Source organism: Vicia villosa, linkage group LG3, assembly GCF_029867415.1.
Source record: "Vicia villosa cultivar HV-30 ecotype Madison, WI linkage group LG3, Vvil1.0, whole genome shotgun sequence".
NCBI lineage: Eukaryota > Viridiplantae > Streptophyta > Magnoliopsida > Fabales > Fabaceae > Vicia > Vicia villosa.
Genome location: NC_081182.1, coordinates 16,586,644 through 16,605,438, shown reverse-complemented (window position 1 = coordinate 16,605,438; position 18,795 = coordinate 16,586,644). Strand labels below are relative to the sequence as shown.

At 33.4% G+C, this 18,795-nt stretch overlaps 2 protein-coding genes across 3 annotated transcripts; both read left to right on the top strand.

Annotated features, from left to right (window-relative positions):
* Window positions 1-2,297: 2,297 nt before the first annotated feature.
* On the top strand, window positions 2,298-4,804 carry LOC131655008 (probable ribosome-binding factor A, chloroplastic). 2 transcript variants are annotated; one of them, XM_058924916.1, is made up of 4 exons: window positions 2,298-2,753; window positions 3,041-3,214; window positions 4,231-4,474; window positions 4,616-4,804. In XM_058924916.1, exons 1-3 carry the CDS (start codon window positions 2,394-2,396, stop codon window positions 4,408-4,410), a joined length of 714 nt encoding a protein of 237 aa, XP_058780899.1. In that variant the 5' UTR covers window positions 2,298-2,393; the 3' UTR covers window positions 4,411-4,474; window positions 4,616-4,804. The 2 variants fall into 2 exon arrangements, with proteins under 2 accessions (XP_058780899.1, XP_058780898.1); XM_058924915.1 differs by having other exon boundaries at window positions 2,299-2,753; window positions 4,611-4,804.
* Window positions 4,805-16,146: 11,342 nt separating this feature from the next.
* LOC131660444 (amidophosphoribosyltransferase, chloroplastic-like) lies at window positions 16,147-18,080 on the top strand. The gene has a single exon (XM_058929692.1). It carries the CDS (start codon window positions 16,232-16,234, stop codon window positions 17,909-17,911), a length of 1,680 nt encoding a protein of 559 aa, XP_058785675.1. The 5' UTR covers window positions 16,147-16,231; the 3' UTR covers window positions 17,912-18,080.
* Window positions 18,081-18,795: the final 715 nt, after the last annotated feature.

Genomic DNA, 18,795 nt, shown 5'->3' with positions numbered 1-18,795 from the left:
CCTTGTCTATTATGAGCTTCTAAGCCTATGGATATTACTAGATGGTCCAACTACAATTTTGAGAGGTGAGTCACTATAATATGTGAGTATCTAGAGATGAAGTTCTTTGTGGCTCATCCCTTGTCTAATATGCATTGAATGTTATTTTCTCCCCTTCTAACATTGGACCAGGTAAATGGATGTCCCTCAAATTCCAAGTCTATTAGCCTACAAATGTCTAAGGTTTTTCTCCCATACTCCATCTAACATGAGCTTTCATGATTTCCCTCCAATTTTTCAACTGATGAAATTATATCATTAATATCACAAAAGCAGCACCATATCTCATATGTGTTAGCCAAAAGCCTAATTGAATGCCATGCTTTGTTGTTGTTATGATCTTCAGGGTGCCCGTAAATATTAGAAAGGAAACATTTAACATTGTCCTCCTCCTTATCAAAATAAGTCGCAATGTGAATATAGAATACAAGGTAACTTTTATGTTTATTTGGTCCTTTAACATAAGAGTTATCTTAATCCCACCACACTCAATTGTGAGGCATGAATTGAAACAAAAAATTTTCCTAACCACTTCCATCTCATGCTCCTTTAACCTAGACTCCATTAGGAAGACAACCATTAGATTTTCAACTTTGGTGAGCCTTGAGAAGACTCGAACGGTTGGTGATTCCCTAACGTCCTAAAGTTCCAGCTAATTATTTTTATTGAGCTAGACAATGTTGGTCATCGAACACCACCTCTAGTTTCTTGGTCTTCACTACCTCTTCCATAACTACATTTAATTTCCCCTTCTTTCCATAATTTAGAAAATCAGTGCGTTTAACCTTTTGATATGACCATTTCAATTAGTGGTCTTTTCCTTTGTCCTTGTCCTTTTCCTTAGCTTTGCTTCCATTCTTCTTCCTGGTATCTTTCTGTCTCTTCCACTTAGCTATTTTTTTCGTTCGTGTTATGTTTACTTGTCACCAAATTTTGTTTTTGATATAGTCAATGCACCAAGATATTTTGTTCCACTTTTAATTTCTTTCACGCTTTTCCATATATTTGAATCCCTTGTTTACCTCTAATTGTCCTTTTATTATCCAATTTATTGTCCTTTTAAGACATACTAATATATCTTAGAATCCACCATATTTCTTTTGTTGACTACCATTTGCTTACTATGTCTAAGACAATAAAAAAATGTTTCTACTACATTTACTTCAGCTAGTTTTGCTCTTTATTTCCTCTTGGACTTTTGAGAGAAGATATGCTTTCACTCAATGTCTAAAAGAAATCACATTCTATTATATCTCCTCGAAATCTTCTGCCCCTATCTCTCAGTTCATTACAATATTTCAATTGGTGGCCTAACTTTTCACACACAAAGCAAAAATTAGGTAGACATTTATACTTGAAAAACACTTTCCCACTTCTTTCTCTGTATCTAACCAGACAAAGCATAAAAAAATCAAACTCAATTGAAAGAAATCAAAATCAAACAAACAAACATATTACAAAAGTGAACTTCCATATTTCTAGAAAATCAAATTCATACAAAATACGAAAGTGCACTTTCGTAGTTTCCTAAAACACAGAAAACATGAAAATGATATAAAACAGGAAAAACGACAACAAAAAACACATACCTCAATAAACTACCTAACAGTGGGTGATACTACCTATATAGTAATGTTTCTTAAACAATCTAATATACATGCATGTTTTGTAATGCACGAAGAGGGAAAAAAATCAAGGTTATGAAAAAACTTAGGAAATGTGTAGTTTGAAGTTGAAGCACTTGTATTAAATGGATGCCGAGAAGTAATTGATAAATCACTTAGATTGAATGAAGTATAAAAAACACTTGGATTGATAAAGCACTTAGGGGTATCAGGGAAGTTTCAGAAACTTGAGCATTTGATATGTTTTGCTAGAAATGAGCAAGGGGGATCATCTGACTCATATTAGACTAAAAACACGTCCGAAAATATATTCCTGTATTTTGTTACATAGATGCTTATTCGTACTAATTTTAGCAAAAATAAAAATAGAGTTGGATGGAGTGCGTCCGGAGATGTATATCTGAATTATATAAGTATTTTTTTTTATTTTTCAAAAGGGTGTTTGAGCATCATTTAGGGTGACAAAAATAACCTCCAAATGCAACTGATTTGTTTTGGGCCGAGTAAGGTATAATTCGGGCCTAAGAAAAAGCCCAACTATTGTTTTAGATTTGGGCCTTTTGACATTTTTGTCCAACTGATTTGGTGCAGTACCGTTACCGCAACTGAATCTGATAACGAAGGGACCAAAGGATGAAGAAAAGAATAGGATAGAATAGAATAGAATAGATTAGAGAGAGCTCCAATTTCAATTTCAATTTCATTTCAAAAATTATTGTTATTAGAGCAATGAGCGCGACGCAACTGTTTCACACGGCGCTGCCACCGTCGCTCACACCTTGTTGCCGATGCAACAACAACATCCGCGTAACCGCTACCACACTGGGGCTGAGGCGCGGGTGGATCCTCCCAAGCACAATCAACACGGTCACGAAGAAATCGGTTGTTGGTTCAAGAACAGTAAAGTGTATGGCGAATCCAAAAAGAGTTAAAATGGTTGCTAAACAAATTAGGAGAGAACTTTCTGAAATGCTTATCTCCGATAATGTGTTGTTGTTTGCCATTCTTCCAGAAGCTTCCTTCGGTGCCGATAGATACCTCTCGTCTGTCACCACCATCACCGATGTTGAAATCACTGCGGATTTGCAGGTTTCACTCTGTCTCCGTTTCATGTTTTAATTGCTTCTTTATCTTTTTCGCATTTTCGCGAAATTCATGAATAAAACTCTTTGATTTTATTTTTCGCTATTTTGAACTAGGTTAGGGAAGTTATTATATACTAATTATGTGAAATTCATGCATTTAAGTGTTAGAAGCTGAATCAAATTTATTGATTATGTTGCCACATTGCTGTGTTGTGAACCATGACTGTGATGTATTGCTGTAGCTATGGTATATTGCTATGTGATTTTTTTAACTTAATACCTTTAGTGTAGTTAGTTAAGGTGTATGTATCGGTTTTTGGAGATGAAAGAGGGAAGCAAGTAGCTATGGCTGGGTTGAAGTCAAAGGCTAAATATGTTCGGAGTCAGTTGGGGAAGCGAATGAAGTTGCGGTTAACTCCTGAGATACGCTTTTTCGAGGATGAATCTATTGAGAGAGGAAGCAGGGTAAGAATTACTATGTTTAGTGCTTTGTTTTTACGGTTATATATAATATATATGTATGTCTGCATACAATTAAAAATTTGTATTGTTCAGTTTCCGCTTTGTCCTTTTCTTAACCGTCACTCAGTTGCTTCTCTATTGAGAACCACATTTTCCCCCTGACTTCTATTAATGCTGCTTAATTCTGCGTCATAATCGAATACTTAATGTGGTCATGGAGCTTGACACAGTTTGTTGATCCTCTTTTTAATACAATTGCTAATTAGAAAATAGTATTTTACTCCAATGTGACACTCTCATACTGCAATGCACTTGCTCCTAGCACAAGTTTCGCACACATGTCACACACATAGGATTTATCTTCTATATACTATATCTATAATATTGACCTTGAGCTGCCATAGGTCAAAATTTATTCTGTAATTTCTCCCAGATTCTCCTTATAGACCCTTGTTGCTACACAGGTTACTGCTATTAGTTGTTATGTATAAGTGTGATGCCTGAGAATAAAATGGCAAATAGACTTTTATTGCCACTTGTATGAACACTTCTGCTGCTACTTCTCTCGTTCAAGTAGTGTTTTTGAAGGAAGAGGGTGGGTGGGTTCTTTGCTTGCTTTTCAGTCTTTTTATCTTATTCTCTTTTTATGATGATAGAATTGTGCGTTGTACATTATTCTCCAACAAGAAAAGAGACATAAGACAGGATCATATACTATTCTACTGTGTTTTATTTTGTTAATTATTTTAATTGGATTGGTGTAATCCTTTTTTACATTGTATGTGCATGTATTAAATTTTAAAATATATCTATTACTAGAATTTTATAATAACTTTGATGTAATAGATGTTATTCTGGGGTGATTCAAATATATACTAATCAGCACGTTTTCATGGCCAATGTTGGCGCTCACTTATGCACACCGTTCTTTTCTCTATTTCAGCAACTTGTGTGTCACTTTTTATTGATGTGCTTTGGGCTTTTTTTGATCTGGTGGCTCCACCACTTCAAATTTTCAGGTCATTGCAATATTAGATGAAATTAAGAATGAGAATAGTGGAACAACTCAAAGCGTGGAACAGTTGGATTCATTGGCGAACGAAGATGAAATTGAGCAGTTGAATTCATCGGCAGATGAGGATGACGATGACTGGGATGATGAAGACCCTGATGAAGAAGGTATCATTTATGTGGAATAGCTATCTCCCAGAGCATCAGTATTGTGCCTGTTAGATATGGAGATGGAGAGACCATTCAGTGTTGGTAAGTATGTTTTGATGAACTTATGTCATGAAGATAAGTTGAGTTATACTTTGTATATTTAGTTTGGTTTGCTTTAGAATATCAAGAAAAAACTTTTGTAACTGTTTAGTTATTAAATTAATTAAATTACATACAGTGCAGGGAAACACTTCATTCCAATGCTGTCCTTGCTAATTAGTTAAGTGACTAGACTATCCGAACACAAAACTCTGTCATGTCAGCAGATTTTCCCCAACTAAGGTAAACCAGTGTTAGGGCTTTATCTCCAAAAATGGTGTAACCTAGGATGAGAGTATATATTTCAACCTTGCTTTACTTGATCTCTGTAAATTGTATTTCAATGTTTGCCTGTGTGGAGAAAGCTAGTCATATAAAATATACCATAGTCCACGATACCAAGTTAAGTAGTTGCGATTTATGAACATTTGATATCAGATCCTGAAAAAAATGCTTCAGGATATAATTTTAGAGTCTAAAAGTCTACTTTCAGATATTTTGCGAGGTATATATAAAAAAATTGGTAGGCTTTTAATAATTCAACGGCATTTGGGGCAAAAACAATATTATTTGAATAAAACTGGTGCATTACAATAGATTTTTAATCCAAACTGACTCTAAAGATGGTGTCAGGAGAGTTGGCAAAAAGATTCTCTATGAAGAAAATTATCAAATTTCAATTTTTAGAATTACTCATTTAAAGAGAAAAAAAAGTATATGTGCCATCGTGGACTTTATAGACCTAAAAAGTTTAAATTTTGAGGATACATTTTAACACCTACTGAAGATTAAACATAGGGATGTCAACTTGCCTCCGTTAGTGGGGATCCCATGGGGATTCCCCGTTTGGGGCCTCAAAGACGGGAAAATTTCCCCCCATAGGGACGGGGATGGGGAACAAAGTCTCCCCGAAGGCACTTTGGGGATGGGGGTGGCGTAAATATCCCCCGCCCTGTGGAGTCCCCGCCCCGCCTAAAATAGCACAATGTCCTTGACTAATATATAATTTTAAATTATTATGTAAGTTTATTTGTTATTTCATATAATTAATCTTATAGACAAATTTAAAATATATATGTATTGTTAGTAAAAGAGTGAGATCTAAATGATTATTTCAATTTTTTTTAGTTTGAAATTTTGGTGGTCATGACACTCAATATTATAGATTAAATATTGTTAAAACAATATATTTATCATAAAGGAATAATTTTTAAATTTCTTGTGGTTAGTTTTTTAAGCTTTTTACTATTAATTTGGTTTAAAATAGAAAATAAAAAATCTTGTTTATAAACCTTGGGGATCCGTGGGGACTCGCGGGGATCCGTGGGGATGGAGATGGGGGACAAAATCTCCCCGTAGCGAGGATCCAAAGTGGGGATGGGGAACAGATTCGAGGGCAGGGATTGTGATGGGAATGTATCCCCCGTCCCTGCCCCGCCCCATTGACATCCCTAATTAAACATGCTAATTATGGTGAGTTGTTCCAATTTATATTTTGTAGATTGATTGTTTGAAGAGAAGAATCACACGAGACTCACTTCTGACGGTACACCCCCATAAAATTTCACTTACATCCCAATTTTTTTTGTCAAGAAAAGTTTAGGTTACCAGGTCAGAGTAGGCATTAGACGTTACACGCCATAAAATTTTAGTTACCTCTCAATTTTTTTTTTGTCAAGAGAAGTATAGTTTAGTTGGGTTGTAAACTTCAAAGCTCTGATAATATTTATAGAGGTCATACAAATCACTCACTAAGGAGATTCTCTTTTCACGAATTTTTGATGTATGCTGATCAGATTAGGGTAAACTTCAAAGCTCTGATAATAATTATAGAGGTCATACATATCACTCATTAAGGAGATTCTCTTTTCACGAATTTTTGAAATGTGAGTCAACTCCTTATCAACTCCTTACCAACTGAGTTAATCTACCATGACATTATATTCCAAACATATATATTTTTTAGTGTGTTTGGATAATCTACCATGACAATTACATTTCAGTTTAATAGATATATTTTTTAGTGTGTGTTTGGATGAGGTAATTTGAAAATTTTAAAAAATATAAAATTTTAAACTATTCAAATGATTCAATTAAAATATATTTATTTTTAAATTATTTTTTTGATAGAATATTAAGATAAATCATTGTTAAATTTTTGGGATTATTTTTGTAAATTTTAAGTTTTAGAGTCAAATTTTAAAATAGGGACTAATTTGCAAGTTTTAAAATTTAAAAAAACCAATTTATAAAATTTGAAAATTATTAAAGATTAATTTGTAATTTATTTAAAAATTGTGAGGTCAATTTTAAAATTTTGGAAAATATAGATACTAACTTGTAAATTTTGAAATATTAATATTAACGAATTTGACATTCAAATTCTATGAAATATGTGAGGAACTTGAATTTTATTTATTTTATTTTAGGAATCATTTCAAAATCGTTAAATTTAAGTTGGATAAATTATTTCATAAATTTTCATCATTTTAATAATTTTTTATATTTGTTTACCCAAACAATAAATTATGTTTAAATTAGGGGTGACAAAACGGACACGGCCCGTTGGGAATGCCCGTTTTGCCCTCATTTTTATGCGGGGCGGGCCATGGTTTTAGGCTCTCACCCTCTAATCTGACTGCCTCGCTCCATTTTTTATGCGAGCTTTTGCGGGTATGGGAATTAACATAAATTTTGCATTTTTAGACTTAAAAAGTGTAGTGCCCGCGGGCTTAGCCCGCCCCGCCCTCACTTTTTTGCAGGGTGGGCCAAAGTTTTAGACCCGCACCCTCAACTATGACCTCCCCGCTCCGCCCCGTTTTCTTGCGAGGTGAGTCTAAACGGGACGGACATGTCCGTTTGCTACCCCTAGTTTAAATTATTTTGAATTCTTTTAAAATATTACATTCTCTCATTAAAATAGTTTATCCAAATACACTCTTAATTTTTAAATTTACAACTATTACCTTCTTTTCTTTCCTTCTCTTCAATTTAATTCTAAAATTTATAAGGTACAAGTAGAGCTGTGGTTGGCACCGAAAGCTGCAGATGAAGCCAATGTTCAAAAACATCGTAGTCTTTGTAGGATATTTATGATTTTATTGATTTGGTAATACAATACATTATTTGAAGGTAAAACACAATGAGTTTCTAAAAATAGATAGAGATTAAATGGAATCGAGTTTTGATGCAATGGAGTCAGTTTGCAGTACGACGGATGGGTGAACCTCCAGAGTTAGCACTCTAACATGCAAGTTCGTGAATGAGCGGGAAAATAGTTTGAATGTGTGAATGAGAGAATATTCAAAATAGTGTATGTTGTGCTTTATATAGTGTGAACGGTTAAAATTGTCTCGTGTGAGTTGACACCTTACACAAAGGACCGTTTGATTATCTCTAACGGTATGCAACCGTCTGAGGGCGAGGATTGAGTGAATGTCTCATAGTTGCGGATATCCTGAGTCCTCAACGTATTGGTACGGGCGTTTTTGGATTGGGCGAGGATAGAGAATTTAAGTCACTGAAATTTAATTTCCTTAAATTATTCCACTAAAAAGACATCCTCGTTAGAAAACTAGTAGAATATTATACTCTTTTGTGTTGAAAAAGAATTACAAGTGTGACTAGTGTGGGGAAGTTCCACATTGGTTAGAAATTTAGAGACTTGAACATTTATAAGTGGGAGAAATCACATATCACCTTAAGGTTTAGGGTGAGTATGTGGTGTGTCTCTCATAAAGGTGTGTTGCTCAAAAGAAAAGTTCTCAAGTGTAAAATGCTCCCTCGTTGACCCCCTGACTGTTTCTCCAACAAATGGTATCATGAGCCTTGGGTTTCGAGTGAAGGGACAAGATTACACACTTGAGAGGGAGTGTTGAAAATGAATTACAAGTGTGAGTAGTGTGGGGAAGTCCTACATTGGTTATGAATGTGGAGACTTGAGCATTTATAAATGGAAGAACACACACACACACATATCACCTTAAGGTTTTGGGTGAGTATGTGGTGTGTCTCTCACAAAGGTATGTTGCTCCTAAGAGATGTTGCTCCTAAGAGATATGCCCCAAAGTTAAAAGATACTCCTCGTGTTGATCCCCCAAATTTCTCCAACATTTTGGACCCATGACATACTCAGGAAACTCAGTCATAGAAATTTTAACTCTAAGCAACCATATATTTCAAAAGGAAACATTTCAACAGTGTAATATGCTCACAAGAAACACCTAGTGATTCTATCCTCTTACACGAACAATTGAATTTCAAACTTGAAGGGAAGAATGACACTTTCCACTCTGAACCTTGTATACGATTATCGACAATATACGTGTAATCAAACATTGTTTGTGCATAAAGTATGACCCTGCAAATGCACATCCTTTGAAGTGTAGGTCATAAAAAAAGATAATCTCCCTTGTGTAGATATTTGTAATGGGTTTCTTCATATCTTGTAATTGTATTTGAAAACAAGTTCACTGTGTGCTGATGAAAAATATACCTTAACTTCTCCAGAGATATTTCCAATTCACATCGAGAGGTCATATTAAATCCCACAAAGAATTTTCTTATTATGTGGGTTCCGGCCCACATATTGCGTTTTACATATATGTTTAAAATTCCCATGCTTTCTTGAAAATCGAATTTCACTGTCAAGTTTACCTACTTCTAATCAAACTAATAAATATCATAATCTCCAAGTATACACTATTGGAACTTATAAATAAATTGAGTGTTCCTAATACTAGTAGAACTGTCAAAATGGGTTAGCCCATATGAGTCGATTCATCAGGTTCAAAAAATCATAGGGCTCGGGTCTTAAAATTAGAGCCTATATTTTTTAGGGCCTTTTTAGCCTAGCCCTTAAAAACCCGCTACCCATTAGGGATAGCCCATATGGGTCGTGGGTAACCCATTAGGCCTGCATAATTATAACTTTTTAAAAATATATATTAATATTTATATTGTCTTACTCCAAAATACCACATTGATTTTTCTCACCTCACTAAATTTTATCTCTATTCTATTCAATTTTTCTCTTTTAAATATCATACATTAATATAATCAACCTTCTCATTGTATTATATTAGTTTTCTCTTATGTTAAATTTTCATGTATTATTTTATACAATTTAGACATATATTGTATTTAGAAACATATTATAGTATCTTTAAGAGATAATATAATACTTTAAAATGTATTATGTTTAAAATAATATATTTTTTAATTTTAGTTATAATAATATTATGGAATTTTTATTTTTATTTTTTCAAATAAAAAAGTTTGTTTAGAGCTGGGTAGCCCGAAGCCCATCTAGGGTCGAACTCGAGTAGTAATTCTTGAGTCCACATTACGCACGGCCTTTTTGGCCCAGCCCTCAAAAATCCAAGGTCGGCCCGTTTAGTGCCGGGTAGTCTATTTTGACAACTCTAAATATTAGTAGCCATATTACGGAATAGGTGTAATGTACATAACACATGGTAAGAATTTGGAAGAATTTTTTTAATTGCATTTCTCATAGACTTGTCTCCATTAGTTATAGTTGACTTCAAATTTTTACCTCCAATTACTTCAATTAACATTTCTAATAGCCACTCAATAAGTTTTTTCTTTTTCATTTCAAACTATGGCACTTGCAAACACAATACTTTGACTGTGGTGGTTTACTCCAAAAAACACATTAGTGGGCACAATACATGTTCTTTCTATATGTTGCATCATATGCAAATACATCGTCATATACTTTATAATCTTTACGACACAGCCATCATACTAAAATATATGTTGCAATCTTGCATTATCGTCAATACTATGTCTCCAAAACAATATTTCATTTGCGTCTTGTGTCCATATGAAATTTGTCATAATCAGTCGTCTTTCTGTGAGTTGGTAACATTTCCACATACTTTTCATCCATCAAACTATGATTGTAAAAATAATTCAAATACTTAATGTACCACCTTACAATAGTTATCTCAATATGAACTCGACAATTTGCTTCACAACCATATCTCGTCTGAGCCTTGGGTTTACGACTTACAACTTTGTCTTCATTGTAGCCTTGTCTATAACACAAAAACGTTTGTTGTGTTTCTTCACCCAATTTTATTCATCAATATCTTGCTTTTTCTTGTTGCAAAACCATGTAAATTAATATACCGATTATAGAACATAAATATCACCTACACATTTAGAAAATGATATTTATTACATTTTTAATGCACATATTTTTTCAAGTCCATTTTCCAAATATCCTCGACGCTATTACCAATAACATAAGCATTGAAATCAACTCCTAATAATTCATCTCTTAATCTTCAGTTTCGTTGTTCACATTTTTATCAAAAAAATTATTATTTTGCACTTCCTAAATATTTATCAAATAGAAAATAATTTATATTCAAGAGTTCCAAATCATTGCAAAACATCAAGGAGCAATAACAATTTGGTATTTAAAAGAAAAAAATAAACGAACCTCTAATGTAAGGTTTGCATTAGAAATGTTCGAAATCAGCTCCAATTGCGATAATGATACTTTTATTCCTTCAGTTTCTTCTATAATCTTACAATAGCACAATAGAAACTTTTACAATTAATTGATACTAAAAGTCAAATAAAATAGAGAAGAAGAACACCATAAGCTTTAGAATGAGATGGACAAATAAAGTTTCAGATGTGTAAGGAGTAACAACTTCCATGCCATAACCTAATAGAGAAAGTGAAAAAAAGAAGTTGTTGAAATGCCGACATTTGCTTGTAGTTTGGATTTCAGAGAAACATAGAGAAAAGAATAGGCGAACATACCCTTGATTTTATAACTTCTAGTTTGTTTCGTGAATTTATAAGTCATTTTTATTATTAGCTTGCTCCTTTGTCGTTCTTCCACTTGCTTTGTTCTTCATTGACGTATTCAGATATGAAGAAGGGTTTGGTCCTGGTGAAGTGATTTCCTTTTAGTATAAGAAGAGGCGGATAGATACCCATGCTATCGTTAGCACTTTTGAACATTCCCGAAGAAAAACTTTTGAGTGAGGACAGGGATCGAAGCACCCTTATTTTAACTAAGTGATTCGTGCTTCTGATGCACTACGCTAAAATGACAAAGTGAATAAGACGTTTTAATCACAATGTTTCTTGAACCAGAGGTATCGCTGTTGTTGAGGTGTCATTAATCGAAGTTGTTGTCTCTGATAGGGTGAATCTGAGGGGAGTACCTGCATGGTTAGCACTCTAACACCAAATCCGTTTAGGGTTCAAGATTTAAGATAATGAAGTGGATATTAGAGACTGTGTACCTTAAAACCTTTTACGAAGGTATTCATACATTGGATCGAACGGAGTAGGATAAGTAATGTGCCTCGTGCAATTGGGTCTCTAGTCGATACGGGGTAGTTGGTCACGAATTTTTGGCCGACAAGAAACAAACTTGATCTTTTAAGAATGATTATAATTTAATGGTAATGCTTAACTAACACCTTTAATTCCTCATAGTTATGTTATCGATACACATCATGATACACATCATAGATTCAAAACGGTTCAATAACTCCGACACTAATATGCCGATTTAATTTTATAAGAAATTAAATCGAATTTTTTTCTTGAAAATTTTGAATTCTATGTTTTTTTAAATGACCAGAATTAGTGTCACTCTTAAAGATTTAAAGTTTTGGAATTTTTAATTGTCTATTATTTTAATTGTTATTGTTATTGTTATTTATTGACGGGCATTATATTATATTAAAGGAAAAGAGAAATGCTAGGAACACTCTCTTTTCAACACTCTCTCCAACACTCACTTTTTTATTGGTTGAAACATGTGTGGGTCCTACCACTTTATGTGGGATCCATTTCCAAAGTGAGGGCTCACACATGTTTTAACCAATAGCAAAGTGAGTGTTTGAGAGAGTGTTGAAAAGAGAGTGTTGCTAGCACTCCTCTAAAGGAAAAAGGGAAAGTAGTCAATGAATGGTGGGACTGGGTTGGAGAGTGTGGTATGCTTATGCCTTGTCCTTTCTTAGTCAAATTGTCCTCAAAGTCTATCCTACAATATGCTTTTCTAAGAAAACAAAACAATCGAGTCATCAATGTCTATCCTATGCTATCGTCCCTATATTTGCTACCCATTTCTCTTGGCCACTATCATTTGAACCTCATTCTTATATATTAATTAATAAATACTAAGTTAGTCTCTCTTTATCCATATAAATAATTTCTCTTTCAAGTATATAACCATATATTAACTCACACATATATGAATGACAACGACTTTTTTCAATTAGTACACACGTAAATTATACCACATGCATTAACTTTGATGAGTTGAGAAGAATATATAAGATTTGGCATAAGAATAATAGAAATAGTGGTGTAGTCTTAGTTGATGGAATCATGGAATATGATTTTTTTCAGTGGAGTACTAAGAAGGTGTACGTGTACACAAATTAAGAAAAGAATATAAAATTGGTGAAATCCATTTTGAAATGAATGGGTTAGATTATTAGATGCAAAAACTTACTCCCTCCGTCCCAAAATAAGTGTCACATTTACTTTTTAGGTTCATTGAATATTTAATGTATCTAGTCTGTATACAGACTAGATACATTAAATATTCAATGAATCTAAAAAGTAAATGTGACACTTATTTTGGGACAGAGGGAGTAATCAAAAGAGAATTCAATCCAATCAAAAGGGACAGCGCCTTTCAATTTTGAGAATTGGGAGTCAAAGTCAGACATCAAACCATAAAGCGAGATTCCCAATATTGATGTTTCTTCCTTTATGGACTAGTGCTAAAAAAAAAATCTTTTTATAGTACTCCCTCTTATTTAAAATCAACCTCGCTTAAGGTTTTTCATACATTTTAAAAAATATATAATAATATTATCAAAGAATAATTATAATTTTATATAATTTGTATTTTAATTATTTTTTTCAACACTAGCTCAAAAAAAATTGTTTTTACACCACTAACACAAGACCCTCAATTCGTCGATTCGTCAATGAGAACAACGGGCGCTCTCATTAAATAAGTAGAAGATGTAGTATTATTTATACTAATTGAAATAGTAACCCTAATTTAAGCAAAATAAAATATCAAACAATAAAAATGAATATTAATGTCTCAAATAGAGATGACAAAACTGGTTCGGCCTGACCGACATGTCTGTTTTATCTGTATTTTTTATGGGATAGGTTAAAATTTTAAGCGTGTACCCTCTAATATGTGATGCTTAATAGTTTGCTTTAAATTTTCAATTTGTTTGTGAGTATCTATTGTATCAAATGACATTTGTGATTTCTTTATTAGTGGAAGACTTAACAATTTTCGGTAACTTTTCATTGGAGACTGAACTAGGTGCAAGTGAGGATGGTGTTTAGAACCACTATAAATATTAGTGTACATTATCTTTATATCTACTCTTTTTAATTTGTATAAAATTTGCATATTCTTAAGTTTTTTTTTTTAATAGGCAATTGATTAAAGAAATTGCACTAGGGGTGCAACCCTTTTACAGAATTACAAGGAATTAAAACAACTAAGCGGTAACTTATACCACTCATAATAGCTAGAGCAATGTTTTCGCTCACAAGATCTAGCTAACCAACTCCACGATAATTGACCACATTACAAAACACCAATTCGAAACTAAAAGAAGCTTGCTCAAAAATGATAGAGTTTCGCATAGTCTATAAACTCCAAACTAACGCGATCCAAATGATAGACACCTTCTCCCTTTCGTTAGCTTTCTTGACCACCTCTTGAACATCCAACAAATCCTTAAACTGATTCAGAGAAAAGAGAACATCCTCGCCTAACCAAGAGTAAACCCTCTCCCACACGTCCTTCGTTACATTGCAATAAAAAAAGAGATGACCAATCGATTCCGGATAAAGCCCACAAAACACACAACTCAAATTCGGTATGTTAACAACTCCTCTAGCAAGCAGAGAATCAATAGTAGGCAGCCTTAAAATAATCAATCTCCAAGCAAAAATTGCAATCCTAAGGGGAAGATCCAATTTCCAAATAATCTTCAACTTACTGTGCATTGTGGGCTGCCAAGAACCTTGCTTAGCATTCGACACAGCAGCCGCAAAGCTTCCCACCGAAAAGAAACCTGCCGCGTTCAGCTTCCACACGAAATCATCCTTTTAATTGCTTTCTAGTTTGTATGGGATTTAATTTTATCGTTGATAGTGATTTAATGTTGAAATTTAGATCTATGTTTTTTTTTATTATAGAGAGGGCCCGAGGAAAGAAACTACAACACTACTAGTCGGGAGATAGGATTCTCAAACAAAAGCTATGTTAGACCTAGACTGCTAAACATTTCTTTCTTACGATTATTTTGAAAATATGTAATTCTAGATTGTTATATTGTGTAATTCTAGATTATGTTAAATTCAAATAGATTAGTTACCATACTTTTTTGATTAGTTGTTTCATTATCATCTTGTTATCTGAATTCATTTGTACATCAATTCAATCATGTAATCTCTATTAAAATGCTTTTCAAAACTTGTGTTTTCATTCAATTTAAATTTTGAATTTGAAAAACCTTTTGAAAACATTTTGCTATGGAAAGGTATATTCCAAAGACGATTAAATTTTTATTCCTACTCCCCTAATTATACTTATTGATGAAATGTGTATTAACTGAAGTATTAATATGTTAGAATTTTACGGTGAATTAACAAGACCAATGTATCAAATTCTTTGGTGTACAGCTCACTAATTTACACAATAATTCTCTAATTGAAAAGCTACAACTTATAATTATCTATTCCTAATTAATTACTAAGTTGAATAATTGTCCTAGATCGGATCGGTAGACTTGCGGTAATAATCCCTACTCATTTAATATGGATTTGCACATTCGTCAACACTCAACCCACAAAAAACATTAAAATCAAGAATTTAATTAATCTTAAACAATTCTACCAGGTACAAGCTGATTTGTCTCAAAAGACCTAATTTTGAATAACTTAACTACTCACACTGAATTTAACAAATAACATGAATTTAGATGAATGTCTTCAATGACCTTTAAAACTCTCAAAATCCTTGCTTTGAAACTCCAATTTTGTATTCTCTAAAAAAATAGCAAACAATCTTATGTTACTCATGCACCACCAGTGTAAAGAAATTTTACACTATCTATATATATAATTGTGATTGGCCTTGTTAATTTTAATCATATAACAATTAATTCTTTTTTTAAATAAGTATTTTTTTTTGTAATTTATGTTTATTTTTATTATATTAGTTATTCCATAAATTTATTAAAAAAATAATTTAATTTAAAAAATCAATTTATTTTATAATAGAGATTGGAGTGGATTATTTAACATGTATGTTATTTTTTAGTTGAAAAATAAAATTATTAAAATTGATAAGTTTTTATTTTTGATGGGATAGTAGGATGCCGCAAATTTTACAATTAAAAGAACTGATTTCATAAATTTTCGTAAATTTTGTATTTATAAGTGATAATCATCGTACATTAATTTGGAAAAAATAAATAGAATCATGCTTATTTTTTTAAAAAGGAATCTTAATATTATAATTTTGAAAATATATTTCACGATATTATAATTTATTTTTTTAATATTTAAAACAAACAAAGTAAAAGATTCGTTGTCAAATTAGTCACAACCATTGAAGATGCTCTAACAAAACCTAAGTCCCCGCTCAGTTAGTAGTTATATACTGATTGCCTCCTCTTTCCCTTTACCCTGTTTTTATTATTATTATTACGCGGCATGGCTTCAAACTCTGCTCTCTCCAACCCCAAACTCTCTTTCTCTTCTTTTTCTTCTTCTTCTTCCTCTCTCAACCCTTCTTTTTTCCACAACAAACTTCTCTTCTCAAAACCAAACCTCAAAACCACACTCTCCCATTCCCGCAACCACAAACCACCCTCCTCATCCACCAACACCAACCCTAACACCACAGACACATTCCCTTTCCATAACCTAACCGCCAACGATAACGAAAAGCCGCGTGAAGAATGCGGCGTCGTCGGTATCTACGGCGACGCCGAAGCTTCTCGCTTATGTTACCTAGCTCTCCACGCTCTCCAACACCGTGGTCAAGAAGGTGCTGGAATTGTCTCCGTCGACAATAACGTCCTTATAACCGTCACCGGCGTTGGACTAGTCTCCGAAGTTTTTAACGATACGAAACTCCGTCAATTACCGGGAACTTTAGCCATCGGTCATGTTCGTTACTCTACAGCAGGCCAATCTATGCTGAAAAACGTTCAACCTTTTGTTGCAGGTTACCGTTTTGGTTCCGTTGGTGTTGCTCATAACGGTAATTTCGTGAATTACCGTTCCTTGAGAAACACGCTTGAAGAATCTGGTTCGATTTTTAATACGAGTTCTGATACTGAGGTTATTCTTCATCTTATCGCGACTTCGAATCAGAAGAGTTTTATAACTAGAGTTATTGATGCTTGTGAGAAGGTGAAAGGTGCTTATTCGCTTGTGTTTGTTACTGAGGATAAGCTTGTTGCTGTGAGAGATCCTTACGGTTTTCGGCCTTTGGTTATGGGAAGAAGAAGTAATGGTTCTGTTGTTTTCGCTTCGGAAACGTGTGCGCTTGATTTGATTGAAGCTAGTTATGAAAGGGAGGTTTATCCTGGTGAAATTGTGGTTGTGGATGAAACTGGTGTTCAATCTTATTCTCTGGTTTTTCATCCGGAGCCGAAACAATGTATTTTTGAGCATATTTATTTCTCTTTGCCGAATTCTGTTGTTTTTGGGAAATCTGTTTATGAATCGAGAAGATTGTTTGGTGAGATACTGGCTACTGAGAGTCCTGTTGATTGTGATGTTGTTATAGCTGTTCCTGATTCTGGTGTTGTTGCTGCGCTTGGTTATGCTGCGAAAGCTGGTGTTCCTTTTCAGCAGGGTTTGATTAGGTCACACTATGTTGGTAGAACTTTCATTGAGCCGTCTCAGAAGATTAGAGATTTTGGTGTGAAGTTGAAGCTTTCGCCGGTTCGGGCTGTTCTGGAAGGGAAAAGGGTTGTGGTTGTTGATGATTCTATTGTGAGGGGGACAACATCATCTAAAATTGTGAGGCTGTTGAAAGAAGCTGGTGCTAAAGAAGTTCATATGAGAATTGCATGTCCACCAATTATTGGGTCATGTTACTATGGTGTGGATACACCTAGCCCTGATGAGTTGATATCTAATAGGATGAGTGTGGATGAGATTAAGGAGTTTATTGGTTGTGATTCACTTGCTTTTTTGCCTATGGATAGTTTGAAGAAGCTGTTGGGTGATGATTCTTCTAATTTCTGTTATGCTTGTTTCACTGGGAATTATCCTGTTGAGCCTAATGAACTCAAAGTCAAGAAGGTTGTGGATGGTGGATTAAATGGATCTGTTCAAGGTAACCCAAATCAGAAAGAGGTGAAGATTGTTGGAGTTTGAGTACAATTGTTCTACTTGTGATTCTGGAGTATAGTATATATACACCACATTATTATACAAGGTACAATTAGTGGACAGATAAATGTCTAAAGAAAGTATCATCTGACTACACTATTTTACTTTTAGCTAATTTGGAAATTCATAATACAATCTATGGTTATATTTGGAATTTTCTTTATTTTTATTTTAGGTTGATCTTATATATGATTAAAAACTAAGGAGGTTTATTTTATAGTGTTTTATTAGGAACTATAGGTTTTGCATTGTTTTTGTTTATTTTTCAATATAGAACTATATATTTCAGGTTTTGCCTTTTTGTTGTTATTTCTTCTTAAATATACAGCACACAGACTATAATCTTTCGAATATTATTCAACTTCTTGTGATTTTATTTGAGACCTCTAATCTAGACAGTTGTAAATATCTGGCTCAATTTTAGTTGGTTCTTTTCTACTAAATGTGTTAACTTCTTTTTTTAATAATTGAACAAAGTGGCAATTGTGATGGATTAAATTAAAAACATATATATTTTTATGTGATAGCTTAATGACCAAATAAAATGTTACAGGTTCAAATGCGCGGTTTGAAGAATAAGTCATTTTTTGTTGATTTATTTACATGTATTTGTTTATGTAAAAACTTTAATACTCATATTATCACTTGACGCCCTGTTTTACATAAAAAAAAAAAAAAAAGTTGAGCATTCCTGACTGAATGTTTTGTCATTGCAAACAATAGTGCGGTTTTCTAGTACAGACACGGGCCATTAGTTAATTCATGTGCAGTCGTTGTCTTTAGTATTCCAGTATAAACACGTGGAACCGTCTTTGACAACTTTCTTTAAATGGCATATGAAATTAGTGTGCTGGGTTAAATTAAGAAAG